At 40.0% G+C, this 18,010-nt stretch overlaps 1 protein-coding gene across 27 annotated transcripts in view; it reads right to left on the bottom strand.

Annotated features, from left to right (window-relative positions):
* Window positions 1-18,010, bottom strand: part of RASSF6 (Ras association domain family member 6) — a 71,639-nt gene that overhangs the window by 42,701 nt on the left and 10,928 nt on the right. For all 27 annotated transcript variants that reach the window (XM_086407613.1, XM_086407591.1, XM_086407592.1 and 24 more), the window contains one exon: window positions 15,046-15,144. Coding sequence is in view for 17 of the 27 variants with exons in the window: in XM_086407587.1 (XP_086263713.1) it covers window positions 15,046-15,144 (99 nt within the window). In the remaining 10 variants the exon portion in view is untranslated. Of the gene's footprint in view, window positions 1-15,045; window positions 15,145-18,010 lie in introns of those variants that run through there.

Here is an 18,010-nt window from a genome sequence, read left to right as displayed (position 1 = left end):
AGGAATCAGCGAACTGAAATGGACTGGAATGGGTGAATTTAACTCAGATGACCATTATATCTACTACTGTGGGCAGGAATCCCTCAGAAGAAATGGAGTAGCCATCATGGTCAACAAAAGAGTCTGAAATGCAGTACTTGGATGCAATCTCAGAAATGACAGAATGATCTCTGTTCATTTCCAAGGCAAACCATTCAATATCACAGTAATCCAAGTCTATGCCCTGACCACTAATGCTGAAGAAGCTGAAGTTGAACGGTTCTATGAAGACCTACAAGATCTTTTAGAACTAACACTCACAGAAGATGTCCTTTTCGTTATAGGGGACTGGAATGCAAAAGTAGGAAGTCAAGATACACCTAGAGTAACAGGCAAATTTGGCCTTGGAATACGGAATGAAGCAGGGCAAGGGCTAATAGAGTTTTGCCAAGAGATCACACTGGTCATAGCAAACACCCTCTTCCAACAGCACAAGAGAAGACTCTACACATGGACATCACCAGATGGTCAACACCAAAATCAGATTGATTGTATTCGTTGCAGCCAAAGATGGAGAAGCTCTATACAGTCAGCAAAAACAAGACCAGGAGCTGACTATGGCTCGGATCATGAACTCCTTATTGCCAAATTCAGACTTAAATTGATGAAAGTGGGGAAAACCACTAGACCATTCAGCTATGACCTGAATCAAATCCCTTATGATTATAATGTGGAAGTGAGAAATAGATTTAATGGACTAGATCTGATAGACAGAGTGCCTGATGAGCTATGGAATGAGGTTCGTGACATTGTACAGGGGACAGGGATCAAGACCATCCCCATGGAAAAGAAATGCAAAAAAGCAAAATGGCTGTCTGGGGAGGGCTTATAAACAGCTGTGAAAAGAAGAGAAGCGAAAAGCAAAGGAGAAAAGGAAAGATATAAGCATCTGAATGCAGAGTTCCAAAGAATAGCAAGAAGATAAGAAAGCCTTCCTCAGTGATCAATGCAAAGAAATTAGAGGAAAACAACAGAATGGGAAAGACTAGAGATCTCTTCAAGAAAATTAGAGATACCAAGGGAACATTTCATGCAAAGAAGGGCTGGATAAAGGACAAAAATGGTATGGACCTAACAGAAGCAGAAGATATTAAGAAGAGGTGGCAAGAATACACAGAAGAACTGTACAAAAAAGATCTTCATGATCTAGATAATCACGATGGTGTGATCACTGACCTAGAGCCAGACATCCTGGAATGTGAAGTCAAGTGGGCCTTAGAAAGCATCACTACGAACAAAGCTAGTGGAGGTGATGGAATTCCAGTTGAGCTATTTCAAATCCTGAAAGATGATGCTGTGAAAGTGCTGCACTCAATATGCCAGCAATTTTGGAAAACTCAGCAGTGGCCACAGGACTGGAAAAAGTCAGTTTCATTCCAATCCCAAAAAAAGGCAATGCCAAAGAATGCTCAAACTACCATACAATTTCATTCATCTCACACGCTAGTAAAGTAATGCTCAAAATTCTCCAAGCCAGGCTTCAGCAATATGTGAACCATGAACTTCCAGATGTTCAAGCTGGTTTTAGAAAAGGCAGAGGAACCAGAGATCAAATTGCCAACATCTGCTGGATAATGGAAAAAGCAAGAGAGTTCCAGAAAAACATCTATTTCTGCTTTATTGACTATGCCAAAGCCTTGGACTGTGTGGATCACAATAAACTGTGGAAAATTCTGAAAGAGATGGGAATACCAGACTACCTGACCTGACTCTTGAGAAACCTATATGCAGGTCAGGAAGCAACAGTTAGAACTGGACATGGAACAACAGATTGGTTCCAAATAGGAAAAGGAGTACGTCAAGGCTCTGTATTGTCACCCTGTTTATTTAACTTGCATGCAGAGTACATCATGAGAAATGCTGGGCTGGAAGAAGCACAAGCTGGAATCAAGATTGCAGGGAGAAATATCAATAACCTCAGGTATGCAGATGACACCACCCTTATGGCAGAAAGTGAAGAGGAACTCAAAAGCCTCCTGATGAAAGTAAAAGAGGAGAGTGAAAAAATTGGTTTAAAGCTCAACATTCAGAAAACGAAGATCATGGCATCCGGTCCCATCACTTCATGGGAAATAGAAAGGGAAACAATGGAAACAGTGTCAGACTTTATTTTTGTGGGCTCCAAAATCACTGCAGATGGTGATTGCAGCCATGAAATTAAAAGACGCTTACTCCTTGGAAGGAAAGTTAGGACCAACCTAGATAGCATATTGACAAGCAGAGATATTACTTTGCCAACAAAGGTCTGTGTAGTCAAGGCTATGGTTTTTCCAGTGGTCATGTATGGATGTGAGAGTTGGACTGTGAAGAAGGCTGAGCGCCAAAGAATTGATGCTTTTGAACTGTGGTGTTGGAGAAGACTCTTGAGAGTCCCTTGGACTGCAAGGAGATCCAACCAGTCCATTCTAAAGGTGATCAGCCCTGGGATTTCTTTGGAAGGACTGATGCTGAAGCTGAAACTCCAATACTTTGGCCACCTCATGCGAAGAGTTGACTCATTGGAAAAGACTCTGATGCTGGGAGGGATTTGGGGGCAAGAGGAGAAGGGGATGACAGAGGATGAGATGGCTGGATGGCATCACCGACTCGATGGACATGAGTTTGGGTGAACTCCGGGAGTTGGTGATGGACAGGGAGGCCTGGCGTGCTGCAATTCATAGGGTCGCAAAGAGTCAGACATGACTGAGCGACTGAACTGACTGAACTGAATCTTTATTTTACCAAGCTCTGCAGTGACTCTGATGAAGGCTCAAAAGTTGGAGATTTGTGGCTTCAGACTAAAACCTCCATGAAAGCAGGGCTCTGGTCTTTTTCATTCAGAATTGGTACTCCAGCTTCTAAGCTTCTAGTACAGCATCAGCTCACGGTGTGCTCTTAGTAATTATTTGCTTAGGGAATAAAATACGGAAAACTCAATCCTGACCAGCTTTTAAAGAGGAACAGTTTTTTACATTAATTAACTAATTAATTAATTGGCTGCACTGGGTCTTTGTTGCTGCTCTAGTTGCAGAGAGTGGGGGCTACTCCCTAGTTGCAGCGCACAGGCTTCTCACTGTGGTGGCTTCTCTTGTACAGCGTGGGCCCTAGGGCACTTGGGCTTCAGTAGTGGCTGCCTGTGGACTCTGTAGTTGCAGCCCTTGGGGCCTTTTCTCTAGTTGCAGGATGTGGGCTTCTCATTGTATGTGGGCTCAGTAGTTGTGGCTCTTGGGCTCCAGAACGCAGCCTCAGAAGTTGTGGCTTGTGGGAAGTTCCTGGACAAGGGATCAAACTGATGTCCTGGGGAAACCCTAGAGAGGAATGATCTTTTTCCAGCATAGCTAACATGACCAAAAGTTCAAGTAAACTCTGTGTCATCTGTTTTTAGAGTCTTTGAATTTTGACTTCATCAGACTGTCTATTGAAGCATAGTCAGTATGTATTGGGCAGACAGATGATCTTGCTTTTTAATGGACCAAAGTGATCAAATAGTAAAATGTGGAGTAGATAAATGTTACTGAGAATAACAATCGTCTTGGTGTGCTCAGTGGCTGTTAACAATATATACTCATTGAAAAATATCTGATATAAAGCTGAATGACAATTTCTACATGTCTGGGAGTGATATTATTGACCTTTTTGTGAAACTGTGATATACAATTTCTCTTGATAAAAACGTATTTTTACTAGGCCACCAAACATGAATAATGGAAAATTTTTACATAAATAAAAAAAAAAGAAAACTCCCACACAGAAAAAATATTCTTCAGTTTTAAAGGAGATGGTCCTACCTATGTCTCAAACTTTTTTCTTGGCTCATTTTAAAATCCTCACTCCTATAAAAATATGTTAGGGAGGGCTCTCTTCCTCTTTCTTAAAGACAAAAGTCCAGTGGTGCCCACTCTTTAACATCTAGCACAGGGCACACTGAGGCTTGCGGTGTTTGTTCCAGTTCCTTTGATCCAGAGAAGACTCTGGCCATGAGATCTGGGCAAACATGGCCCTCTGGTTCTGCTGGCCAGGTAGGAGGCAGCCTCAGGAACACCGGCCCTTTGTGCTGAACTTGTGCTCAGAGGTGTAGGTGGCTAGTTCCTTTGTTTCAGCAAATGGTGCCGGCCAACACCCTTGGAAAAAGAAACTGTTTGGAATGATGTACTTTCTGCTAAAATTTATTACATCATGCTAATTAAAGTTAGTTGGTAAGGACAGGAATGCATACGTGCCTTGTGACTGTTTTTGAAGAGCTGTAGCCTGCAAGGGTTTGTATTAGGTTCCTAAGTAGGAGGGGAAAAAAATCTAGCAAGTTCTGAGGGTGAAATCTGATCTATATCCTAAAACTGGATTTGAACATCTTTTTTCAAACTTAGGATAGGCATTTACTCACCCCTAAAATGCCCAGATTTCAGCCTAGGACCTGAAGTAAAAGCACTTTGAAAGCAACCATATGGAACCACTTTTTTTTTTTTTTTAACGACTCAGCTCACTTAGAATTTTTACCAGGTGAAACAACAGAGCAGCGATAACCCCAGGCAAGGAAATACCAACTGGAACCTTAGTTACTTGAGCATGAAGTTAACTTCTGCCAATGCCCTTCACTCAGGGAAGTTTCCAAACTCTTATCCAGCACTAAGACATAAATGTTATATTGCTTACTGTGCTATTAAATCAAGACCTCTTATTTCACAGATCATATATAGTTCTCATGAAATCTGCTGAAAGCAAATTTTTCATTAAGGACTTTTTTTTTCTATTAGTCTTCATCATTTTCATGTATTTCTCTGCATGAAAATAAACATCCCTTAATAAATTGGCAACTCCTGCCTTGTTTGCCAGAACAATGCCTGTTGCAGAGTGGGGGCTGAATAACTACTTAAGTGAATAAATGAATGCAGGTGTTTGTCAGGTTTATGACAAGTTGGATGTTGTAGGTAATCAGTTGTATCACTGTAATTTCTGGTGACTATTTTGTAAAGATTTTTCTGAATTCCAGAAATTTATTTCAGGTGTAAAGAAATTCTCAAACTTTAATCCTTTCCTCCACTAATCAGTAGTTTCTAGGCTTCAGTACTTCATCAAAGTCACCTGATTAACACTGGGGTGGACCACAGCATCTGCATTGTTAACAAATGTCTTAATCAGGAGGCAAGTGGCCCATGACTACATTTTGAGAAACACTATTTTCTCGTCTGGCGTTTGTGTAAAGGCTATGTTACTTTACCATCTAGAATGCCAATAATACATGGATACTAGGGCCTGAAATGGGCTCTAGCCTACAAAAGATAAACTGCAAGTCTCTAATTTAGTCAATTTAAAATACGATGCAAAATAAGGGTCACTAAAAAGCCTCTTGATGAAAGTGAAAGTGGAGAGTGAAAAAGTTGACTTAAAGCTCAACATTTAGAAAACGAAGATCATGGCATCTGGTCCCATCACTTCATGGGAAATAGATGGGAAAACAGTGGAAACAATGTCAGACCCTATTTTTTGGGGCTCCAAAATCACTGCAGATGGGGACTGCAGCCATGAAATTAAAAGACACTTACTCCTTGGAAGGAAAGTTATGACCAACCTAGATAGCATATTCAAAAGCAGAGACATTACTTTGCCAACAAAGGTCCGTCTAGTCAAGGCTATGGTTTTTCCTGTGGTCATGTATGGATGTGAGAGTTGGACTGTGAAGAAAGCTGAGCGCTGAAGAATTGATGCTTTTGAACTGTGGTGTTGGAGAAGACTCTTGAGAGTCCCTTGGACTGCAAGGAGATCCAACCAGTCCATTCTGAAGGAGATCAGCCCTGGGATTTCTTTGGAAGGAATGATGCTAAAGCTGAAACTCCAGTACTTTGGCCACCTCATTCGAAGAGTTGACTCATTGGAAAAGACTCTGATGCTGGGAGGGATTGGGGGCAGGAGGAGAAGGGGATGACAGAGGATGAGATGGCTTGATGGCATCACGGACTCGATGGACATGAGTCTGAATGAACTCCGGGAGTTGGTGATGGACAGGGAGGCCTGGCGTGCTGCAATTCATGGGGTCGCAAAGAGTCAGACATGACTGAGCGACTGAACTGAACTGACAAAATCCAGACACTTCTTCAGAAATATCCTCCCCCAAATTTGTGGTTTCATTGTGACATATTTCATCATGACCTGTGCTTGGTTGCTCAGTTGTTTCCGACTTTTTGCAACCTCCTGGACTGTAGCTCACCAGGCTCCTCTGTCCATGGAATTTTCCAGGGCAACAATGAGCAGGTTGCCATTTCCTACTCCAGGGGATCTTCCTGACCCAAGAATCAAACCTGAGTCTCTTGTGTCTCCTGTATTACCAGGTGGATTCTTTACCACTCAGCCAACATAGGAAGCCCATACTTGGTTACAGGCCAATTATAAAATGAGAGTGCATATAAGTTCTCAAATATGGTTAGTTTTCTTTTTCTCTTATATTTCTAATTATTAGAATGTATTTATAAAAGTATTTTCAGAGATTAAAAAAATTACAAAATGCTGACTTTAAGGCTACTTTGTGGGAAAATGATTGCTCCATTCTGGCTGAGGGCTATGGCTGTGCTGTTCAAAATAATTACTCATGTACTGCTTTTATGAGTTTGACCAACTCCCAAGTATCATCTGTTGTCACTTAATAGTTTTCTAGTTGACTTTTTTACATATTTACTCAACAATCATGTATTATTTATTGAGTTCATATTTTCAGAATTATATATGAAGCACCACCCTTTCCTCTTAAATTTTCAGTCTTATTTGATAAATAAAATTTAAAAATATAATACATTATAAAGTGAGAGTGTTCTGATAGCATGTACTTCAGGATAGGTATTTTTTATTGTTAGAACTCTGTGGTTGTGAGTGACTGACACCCAACTAAGTGGCTTAGTTGATTCTCCATTTAAGTAAGCTTTTATTTGTCCTGAGAAATAATGTTTGTGGAATCAAAGATTTCATGTGCTAATTATATTTTCTAGTATTTTCCATAAGTGTTTAAATAAAAACCAATTATTTATGCTTAACCTAAAATCATCTCACGTATCAAAGTCATCTAGGTATCTCACCTTGGGGAAGAGGATGCAAAAGATACTAGGTCATACCTTTAAAGGGTTTACATTCTACTTTGGGAAAGCAAGCATCTGTTATGAGACAAGCCAGGGAGCCTTAAGCTGTTGGTGGGAGAGAAGGTTCATCAAGCATTTTTAGAAAGCTAATCAGTAACAATAATATTAGATTTACTTGTATACTTTGATTCAGGGGTTCTATTTCTGTGTGAACTGCTGCTGCTGCTGCTAAGTCGCTTCAGTCGTGTCCGACCCTGTGAGACCCTATAGACGGCAGCCCACCAGGCTCCCCCGTCCCTGGGATTCTCCAGGCAAGAACACTGGAGCGGGTTGCCATTTCCTTCTCTGTGTGAACTAGCCCTAGTGTATTCAAAATATTGGAGCCATCTTGAGGGTCAAAATTAAAGGAATGATTATATTATGACATATTATGTGCTGTTGAGTGATATAAGGTCATTAAAATCACCTTCAGGAAGATTATTTTAATTTTATGGGGAAATATTGATAATGCTAGGTATGTAAAACAAGATACAGTATAATCTCAACTGTATAAAATAGAATGCTTAGCAGATGAGGAACATGACAAAATTAAACTATTTTTTTGAGTAGTAAAATTATGGATAATTTTTATTCTTTCAGTCTATATGTTTCTATATTTTCTCAGTTTATGAAATAAATATATAAAAACAATAATTTATAAAATAATCATACTTCCATAATCAGGGAATATTTTAAAAGAACAAATACACAAGTAATTAAAGGGCTAATTAAAGTAATAATGCAGTTCAGGGAGGATTTCATGAAAAAAGTAAGGAACTGAGACTGGGAAACTAAAATATGATAAAGGAACCAAAAGTTGACCTGGTGACCACCAGGGTATGGAATAGGTGTTAATTTCAGTGAAATTCTTGATATTCATACTGTGATTAGACAGATGAATAAAAGGAACATGATGTCCAGGAGAAGTTATTATTAAGATACAAATGAGATTAACATATATCAATTTAGAACAGAACAAAGAGTTTCATGAAGGTGGAAGGAAGCTGTTCTAGAGAAACAGATGATTCAAGGCTGAGAATAAAGAGAAACACATATGTACAAATAGCAGGACTGGGAAGAACAGGACTGCAGCTCAGAGCAGACAGGAGTTAGGGAGGGCACTGGGGCTTCTCTATGACATTTGTCTTGAGGTTTTGTAGAGGAAGAGAGGTCCTAGTTCAAAGAGACGCCAGTGAATGCAGAAGGGGACTTTGGATTGCTATTTGGGTTAGGTGGTGCCTGTTTAGAGAGTATTTTAACCTTAGACAAGGGTTCTGGGCTTCCCTGGTGGCTCAGCGGTAAAGTATCTGCCTGCAATTCAGGAGATGTGGGTTCGATCCCTAGGTCAGGAAGATTCCCTGGAGAAGGAAATGGCAACCCATTCTAGTATTCTTGCCTGGGAAATTCCATGGACAGAGGAGCCTGGTGGGCTACAGTTCACGAGGTCGCAAAAGAGTCACATGACTTAGCAACTAAACAACAAAGGTAAATCTAAAGGTGTGAGTGAGAAAGGATCTTGCTTCCTCGGGAATTCAGGAGTTGAAGAGCAGCTGTATAGCTGAAGAAAATGAAGAGAAAATTATTGTAGTTTCAGACTGAGAGTTGGCCTGAGGTATGGTTTAGTAATGCCCTGGCGTGGTTGGCAGGTAAGAATCAGGATTTCACATACTAACCTGAATTAGGCAGAATTGAATAACAGGGAAATACGTACATGGGTTTGTACATTCTTCTCTTATGCTGTGTAATGTTTCTTCTTGAAACTTCTCTCCTGGTGTGGTAAATGTGTTTTTCTGGTTTGTTAAACTTAGGCTGCATGGAAGGCATTTATGCACAAAGAAACAGTGATTTAGACCCAGGGCTGTGTCTTTGGAGACACCTTTGTTGCTTCTGTAATTTTGGGGGAAAGAGGCACATGTTGTAGGGGGGCTTTCTTGGGGCTGTCCAGGGGCTCTTACCCTGTTCTGCCCACCCTCTTGTGAGCTTCTTCCCTTTTATTCACAGCATCTCCCATCTTCTCCATCATCTCTCTGTCTTGAATCTCATTTGCTTCCTGCTTCTCCTGCAGATCACTCACATGCTTTTATCACCCTTTTCTCTTCCCAAACTATCATCTTTCAGGTACTTTTAGCAATGTCCATCTTACTTCTCTCTAGGATCTTTCTGTCTCTCTCACCTTTGGTTTTATACAGATGTTACCTTCTCTCCCTTTCATTATCAGTCATCTGCACTTACTTTAAAGATTAATTTGTCTTTCATTTCAATTTCCCATTTCCTCAACTTCCTTCTTGTATCTCCAACAAAATGTTAGCTACGTTGACATCCCAAAGTGGTGCTTTATATACATACCCACCATATCGCTGCTCGTCCTCTCCATTCTGCGTCCACATTCCTTCTGCCCACTTTCCATCCAAAGCCTTACCTTCTTGTTTTCTACTTTTCCTACTTCATTTTGCTCTTTTCTACCCTTGGACCTTGAATCTTCTCTGTTCATACTTATTCCCTTGGTGATATTAGTAATTCTCAAAAGTAACATGTTTAGGACTGAACTCCTGATCTTCTACCCCAAACGTGGTCCTTTTGCAGTCTTTATAATGTCAGAAAGTGTTCACTCCATCCTTCTAGACACAATCTTTGGTATCATCCTTAAGGATATTCTCATACCCCACATCTAATCCTTCAGGATTTTCTATTGTCCTTCCCTTCAAAATATACCTAGAATCTGACTGTTTTTTCCCCCTATCTCTGCCACTGTCACCTTGGTCCAAGCCACCATCATCTCTACTCTGGACTCCAAGTTTCTCAATAGTTTCTCTGCTCCTACTCTTGTCTCCTCTTTGGTCTGTCCTTAACAGAGCAACCAGACTGATCCAGAAACTCATGTACTCAATATTCTTAAACGGTTTATCATCTTTTAAGTGGGAAAGACAAGTCTCAATGGCCTGTGAGGCCCTACATATTCTGGCCCCATTGTATCTCTGACCTCACCTTCTCCTACTGTCCTTCCTATTTCACCTTCCACACTGGCTTCCTCCACTCTTATAGGCCTGTAGCTGCCTCAGGGCTGTGAACTTAGCATCTCCTTTCCTGGAAGCCTCCCAGCTAGATGGCAACACAGCTTATTCACTCACCTCCTTCAGGCTTTTCTCCCAAGGCTACCTCCTCCCTGAGGCCTTTCCTGGCCATCTTATATGAAATCTTAACTCACTGATCTCCACCCCCAGTGATCATTACTCCCTTTCCAGCTTTATTTTTATCCTACATATCTTTCAGCATCTCATAGTGCATGTTGTTTAATACTTACCCTACATACTGTTTCCCCTTGTTAGGAGGCAGCCCCATGAGGGTAGGGATTCCCAGGTGGTGCAAGCAGTAAAGAACCTGCCTGACGCTGCAATCACAGAAAACTAACCAAACTGATCACATGGATCATATCCTTGTCTAACTCAATGAAACTTTGAGCCCTGCTGTGTAGGGCCACCCAAGATGGACAGGTCATGGCAGAGAGTTCTGACAAAATGTGGCCTACTGGAGAAAGGAATGGAAAACCACTTCAGTATTCTTGCCTTGAGAACCCCATGAACAGTATGAAAAAGGGCATAGAAAGATGAACTCCCCAGGTCGGTAGGTGCCCAATATGCTATTGTAGATCAGTGGAAAGATAACTCCAGAAAGAATGAAGAGATGGAGCCAAAGCAAAAACAACACCCAGTTGTGGATGTGACTGGTGATGGAAGAAAAGTCCAATGCTATAAAGAGCAATATTGCATAGGAACCTGGAATGTCATGTCCATGAATCAAGGCAAATTAGAAGTGGTCAAACAGGAGATGGCAAAAGTGAATATCGACATTTTAGGAATTAGTGAACTAAAATGGCCTGGAATGGGTGAATTTAACTCAGACGACCATTATATCTACTACTGTGGGCAGGAATCCCTTAGAAGAAATGGAGTAGCTATCATGGTCAACAAAAGAGTCCGAAATGCAGTACTTGGATGCAATCTCAAAAATGACAGAATGATCTCTGTTTGTTTTCAAAGCAAACAATTCAATATCACAGTAATCCAAGTCTATGCCTTGACCACTAATGCTGAAGAAGCTGAAGTTGAATGGTTCTATGAAGACCTACAAGACCTTTTAGAACTAACACCCAAAAAAGATGTCCTTTTCGTTAAAGGGGACTGGAATGTAAAAGTAGGAAGTCAAGAGATACCTGGAGTAAAAGGCAAATTTGGCCTTGGAGTACAGAATGAAGCAGGGCAAAGGTTAATAGAGTTTACCAAAAGAACGCACTGGTCATAACAAACACCCTCTTCCAACAGCACAAGAGAAGACTCTACACAAGGACATTACCAGATGGTCAATACCGAACTCAGATTGATTATATTCTTTGCAGCCAAAGATGGAGAAGCTCTCTACAGTCAGCAAAAACAAGACCAGAAGCTGACTGTGGCTCAGATCATGAACTCCTTATTGCCAAATTCAGACTTAAATTGAAGAAAGTGGGAAAAACCACTAGACCATTTAGGTATGACCTAAATCAAATCCCTTATGATTATACAGTGGAAGTGAGAAATAGATTGAAGGAATTAGGTCTGATAGATAGAGTGCCTGAAGAACTATGGATGGAGGTTTGTGACATTGCACAGGAGGCAGGGATCAAGACCATCCTCAAGAAAAAGAAATGCAAAAAGGCAAAATGGTTGTCTGAAGAGGCCTTACAAATAGCTATGTAAAGAAGAGAAGCTAAAGGCAAAGGACAAAAGGAAAGATATAAGTATCTGAATGCAGAGTTCCAAAGAATAGCAAGAAGAGATAAGAAAGCCATCCTCAGTGATCAGTGCAAAGAATTAGAGGAAACAACAGAATGGGAAAGACTAGAGATCTCTTCAAGAAAATTAGAGATACCAAGGGAACATTGAAGTGAAGATGGGCTCAATAGTGGACAGAAATGGTATGGACCTAACAGAAGCAGAAGATGTTAAGAAGAGGTGGCAAGAATACATAGAAGAACTATACAAAAAAGATCTTCATGACCCAGATAATCATGATGGTGTGATCATTCACCTAGAGCCAGACATCCTGGAATGTGAAGTCAAGTGGGCCTTACGAAGCATGCCTACGAACAAAGCTACTGAAGGTGATGGAATTCCAGTTGAGCTATTTCAAATCCTGAAAGATGATGCTGTGAAAGTGCTGCACTCAATATGCCAGCAAATTTGGAAAACTCAGCAGTGGCCACAGGACTGGAAAAGGTCAATATTCATTCCAATCCCAAAGAAAGGCAATGCCGAAGAATGTTCAAACTACCACACAATTGCACTCATCTCACACACTAGTAAAGTAATGCTCAAAATTCTCCAAGCCAGGCTTCAACAGTATGTGAACCATGAACTTGTAGATGTTTAAGCTGGATTTAAAAAAGGCAGAGGAACCAGAGATCAAATTGCCAACATACATTGAATCACAGATAAAGCAAGAGAGTTCCAGAAAAACATCTATTTCTTCTTTATTGACTATGCCACAGCCTTTGACTGTGTGGATCACAACAAGCTGTGGAAAATTCTGAAAGAGATGGGAATACCAGACCACCTGACCTGCCTTCTGAGAAATCTGTATGCAGGTCAGGAAGCAACAGTTATAACCAGACATGGAACAACAGACTGGTTCCAAATAGGGAAAGGAGTATGTCAAGGCTGTATGTTGTCACTCTGCTTATTTAACTTATATGCAGAGTACATCATGAGAAATGCTGGGCTGCATGAAACACAAGCTGGAATCAAGATTTCCAGGAGAAATATCAATAACCTCAGATATGTAGATGACACTAACCTTATGGCAGAAAGTGAAGAAGAAATAAAGAGCCTCTTGATGAAAGTGAAAGAGGAGAGTGAAAAAGTTGGCTTAAAGCTCAACATTCAGAAAACTAAGATCATGGCATCCGGTCCCATCACTTTATGGAATAGATGGGGAAACAGTGGAGACAGTGACAGACTTTATTTTCTTGGGCTCCAAAATCACTGTAGATGGTGACTGCAGCTGTGAAATTAAAGACCCTCACTCCTTGGAAGAAAAGCTATGACCAACCTAGACAGCATTAATATGCTGAGACATTAATAAAAGCAGTTATTTTACTTTTCCAACCAAGGTACATCTAGTCAAAGCTATGATTTTTCCAGTAGTCATGTATGGATGTGAGAGTTGGACTGTGAAGAAAGCTGAGCACCGAAGAATTGATGCTTTTGAACTGTGGTGTTGGAGAAGACTCTTGAGAGTCCCTTGGACTGCAAGGAGATCCAACCAGTCCATCCTAAAGGAGATCAGTCCTAAATATTCATTGGAAGGACTGATGCTGAAGCTGAAACTCCAATACTTTGGCCACTTGATGCAAAGAACTGATTCATTTGAAGAGACCCTGATGCTGGGAAAGATTGAATGTGGGAGGAGAAGGGGATGACAGAGGATGAGATGGTTGGATGGCATCACTGCCTCAATGGACATGAATTTGAGTAAACTCCAGGATTTGGTGATGGACAGGGAGGCCTGCGTTGCTGCAGTCCATGGGGTCAAAAAGAGTCAGACATGACTGAGCAACTGAACTGACTGACTGACTGACACTGCAGGAGATACAGGTTTGATTGCTGGGTCGGGAAGATCCCCTGGAGGAGGAATAGCGACCCACTCCAGTATTCTTGCCTGGTGAGTCCCGTGGATGGAGGAGCTTGGTGGGCCACAGTCCATGGGTTTGCAAAGAGTCAGACACGACTGAGTGACTTAACATACCCATGAGGGTAAGGGTTTGTTTCATTCATTCCCAAACTCTCAGGATCCACAAGAGTACCTGTCCACAGGGAGCAGATAACTAGTATCTGTGGAATGAATGAGTGAATTCTCTATCTACTGCGTTCTGCCTTCTTCCCATTTCTTGCTCATCCTCTACCTGTGGGCTTCAATTCCATTTTAACCATATTTGTTCTCTCTGCTTTCCCATTGTGCAGTTCTGCAGCATTTATTCTACTTTATCATTTATTTGGCTTTGTTTCTCTTCCCTGTAAGACATGGGTCATGTTTCAGAGCCACTTTTTTTTTCCTTACCTTTGTGTCTTTCTCTTATTCAGCTTCTGCTTTAGCTCAGCCAGGTTCATTTTTATCTCTACTCTTAAAGTTTTCAAATCCCTGCTCTATTATACCTCAACTAACATGATATATGCTATTTGCTGTGTATAAGAAAATAACTATAGCTACTGGTCATCTATTACATAACCTAACATCAAGAGGGAAACAGTAAAAAATGAAGTGTGTCCTGAAGAGTAAGGAAGGGAAGGACAGAACAGGACAGGAAAGTCTGGTTCAGGCCTGTGGGATAATTCTTTGATACATTATTTATGACGAGTCTTAGATCTTTTACTGAATGCTGCTCCTGAGAACTGTGCCAAGTATTAACATAGAAATTTAGCTTCTGGTGACATTAGACCACTATTTATGAAATAGAGTGATTGTTCCATGATAGGCTATGGCTTTGCAGTCTTCAGGAACTTATTTACTTAATTTGTTATTCAAAGGCTCAACTGATGATTTGTGTCATTGATCTTGTGGATCGTATGTCATGCTTTTTTACTGATATACATTTACACTTTATTATAATCCCTGTGGAAAAACCAAATTTAGACACTGTTTATCTCATGTGTTCTGAAATATTTTACAAAGCCCTTACATAATTTTTATAATATATATCACTGGGTTCTTTTTATAGAAAAATGAGAATAGTTAGAAAATGTAACGATGTCATTTTCCAGTTTTTTTTCAATACAGCTGAAGTTTTCAAATGATGGTTAGAATGACATAATGCATAATAAATATAAGGTATAACCCACAAATGACTGATGACCAGAATGATATATAAGGTGTGTAGCTGTAGGTGTATAGTTACCCGGTAATGAACGTCCTTTCATTGATGAAGATCCAAGAGGAAAACTGATGAGCCATCATAGTCTTCTTCTGCCCCTTTCTGAGACCATCTGAGGCTACCCTAAAACATTAGAATAATATTAATGGTATGTTCTTGGATACATTCATAAATTAGTCTCAAGTTTACATTGAAATTGTTTGTTGTATCCCTACTGTGTAAAAATATTCTTGGGGGAGTTTTTAAGTAGTGTTTTGTGTCTGTGGGCATGAAGGTTAGACTGGAGAGGGAAGTAAAGAGACTTTTTACCACGTGTCTGCTTTGAATCTCACCCTCTGTACGTGAGCATTTGGTAGGTAGTATCTCATTTACTCCTCAGGTCTTCCTAGCAAGGTAGGGGCATTATTATCTCCATTTCAAACAGTAAGTAGTGGAACAAATCATTTGAAGCAAGGTCTGAATATGTTTGTTTCCTACTTTTCCTTTCACCAATATTGTTTTTGAAGTTTGCAAAAAGGTTGTATGGATTAAATATTGTTGATTTTCTATAAATTTGGTCATTTTAAGATTTTTTTTCAAAGATCTCTTTTTCCTACATCTAAGGGAATTAATATTGAGGATAAGTAAAATGTTCTCCAAAATCTTCAATTTTAAGAAAATAAACTTAGAGTTCAGAGTTTTAACTACAACTCACTTTGAATGGGTATTAAATAGCATCCTGTAAACCCACTTTTCACAGAATAATTTGTTTCGGGAACAAGTAATAACATGTTTTTTTGTCCCTTCCATTCCTCTCCACCACCTCCATATAAGCATTAAGATATTTAGGTGCTTCATTCCATTCTTATTTCTCAGTATGTGCTTTTGAGAAAATAGCCATTTTTATCCTCTTTTGATAACCATTTCTTATTTTAAATTGAAAATTATATTCTTCATTTACTTTATGGAAAATATTAGTAAAGGAAGTGAAGTGAAGTGAAAGTTGCTCAGTTGTGTCTGACTCTTTGTGACCCCACGGACCATACAGTCCACGGAATTCTCCAGGTCAGAATACTGGAGTGGGTATTATTCCTTCTCCAGGGAATCTTCCCAACCCAGGGATTGAACCCAGCTCTCCCACATTGCAGGAGGATTCTTTACCAGCTGAGCCACCAGTATAGCCAGTAAAGGGAGAGGAACATTTAATTTTATTTTGACCCACTAAAGAAAGATGATGAAGAGGGCATAGGAAGAAACAGTAGATGAGTCAAAAATACTTATCCTGACATACAGATTTCCCCTTGGTGATCAATTTGAGAAACTAACTGTGTGACAGAGAAATGGGAAGAGAGAAAGGTAGAACAGGGAGCTGGATATCAGAGGACCATACAAACTACAATGTTGGCCCATGGTAAATGCTAATGATTTGCAAATGTGTAAGTGAGATCCTGGATCAAAGTTGTGCTGACAGTCACTTTCCAGTTGATGGCTGTACTTAGCTATGCTCCCAGTAATGAAGGCACCCACCAGTATGTCTAAATTTGGCATAACTCCCATTGTAAGGAACCCTCCTCTGAATTTTTAGTATTTGATTTGGAATACATGAGAAGAATTTTCTTCATTTTTTCAATTTATCCACAGTCCTGATGCTAGCAGGTTTCGGTGATTTAAAAGTCATCCTCCTGCTCCATCTCTTCATAAATGCACAGATGGGCTCAGGGTGTTTGAAGCAGCTGTTTCCTGATGCAGAGCTTACACTTTATTGAGAAGTATAAAAAGGAAAAAAAGAGAAGCTCCTTGAGGAATTCTGCCTAGTTGAAATGATATTTCAGAAGTCTTCTTGGTTTTAGATTTTATAGTAAAATTTCCAGGTATTTTTGAAAAAAATTAAATATCTTGTTATATTTTTAAGTAAGATTTCTAGACACTTGTAAAAACATCAATCTAGTTTTAAAGTTCTGTTTATATAGCAGCCAAGTGTTATTTTCTTTAAAAAGATATTAAATTCCCAAAGGCTTATATGATCCAAAAAGAGGCATTTTGCAATCATTGAAATTTGGGGGGCAACATGAGAACACAAACTAGTTAAAGTAGAGAAGAAATTCTAGAGCAATGTCTGGAGGTATGCAAACTGAAAACTATGCAGCTATGAAAACTATATAAACTGAAAAACTACAAAAACTGGCCCAAGGCAGAGAAGGATCAGCTAGTTTGGTAAGTCTGTTTTTGGAATATTTCTAGAAAGAATTCTCTTTGGTATGATTGTGCAAAAGAATATATTCCTTTCATCCCAGCAATTGAATTCAAACTGACTGAACTCTGTCCCATTCCACAAACACAATTTCAAGTTTCCAGGCAGCCAAAATCAAGCTCTGACTCGTGGGGTTAATTAAGTATGACATAACATCCTTCAGATTTCCTTCAGGCTCTGGAAACTGTGGTCAGATATGAATGATAACCTTATTTATGTCTTCATATAAATGGCATTAGGGTGTGACCAGAGATTTTGTATAATATTTTCTAGTCATTCCCTTTTGCAGAAATTGAATATTTAATTACCATTGCTTCATGCCTACAGAATCAGACGGGCTATAGCCAGAATAAAAAGACAGGCTGGAGAGTAAAATTTCATTTTTTTTTTCTTAAATTTTAAAAAAGAAGGGGAGGCAATTTTAAAGTAGGTCATTCCGGCTGGGGTAAGGTGTGTGGAAGACATTTCATGTTTTCTTTTTCCAAGAGAATAGCTTCCCTGGTGGCTCAGATGGTAAAGGATCCTCCTGCAATGCAGGAGACCTGGGTTTGAACCCAGGGTCAGGAAGATCCCCTGGAGAAGGGAATGGCAACCCACTCCAGTATTCTTGCCTGGAGAATTCCATGGACAGAGGAGCCTGGTGGGCTACAGTCCATGGAGTCGCAAAGAGTTGGACATGACTGAGCGACTAACACACACACTGCAGTCAAAAACAACAACAAAAAAAATGAAAAGAAGAAAAGAGATTTCATAGAATCC

Source organism: Bos grunniens, chromosome 6 (genome assembly GCF_055505025.1).
Source record: "Bos grunniens cultivar Pamir isolate PY7600 chromosome 6, Bosgru_T2T1.0, whole genome shotgun sequence".
NCBI lineage: Eukaryota > Metazoa > Chordata > Mammalia > Artiodactyla > Bovidae > Bos > Bos grunniens.
Note: the sequence above shows the minus strand (reverse complement) of the source record. Positions and strands in the feature narration are given on the sequence as shown.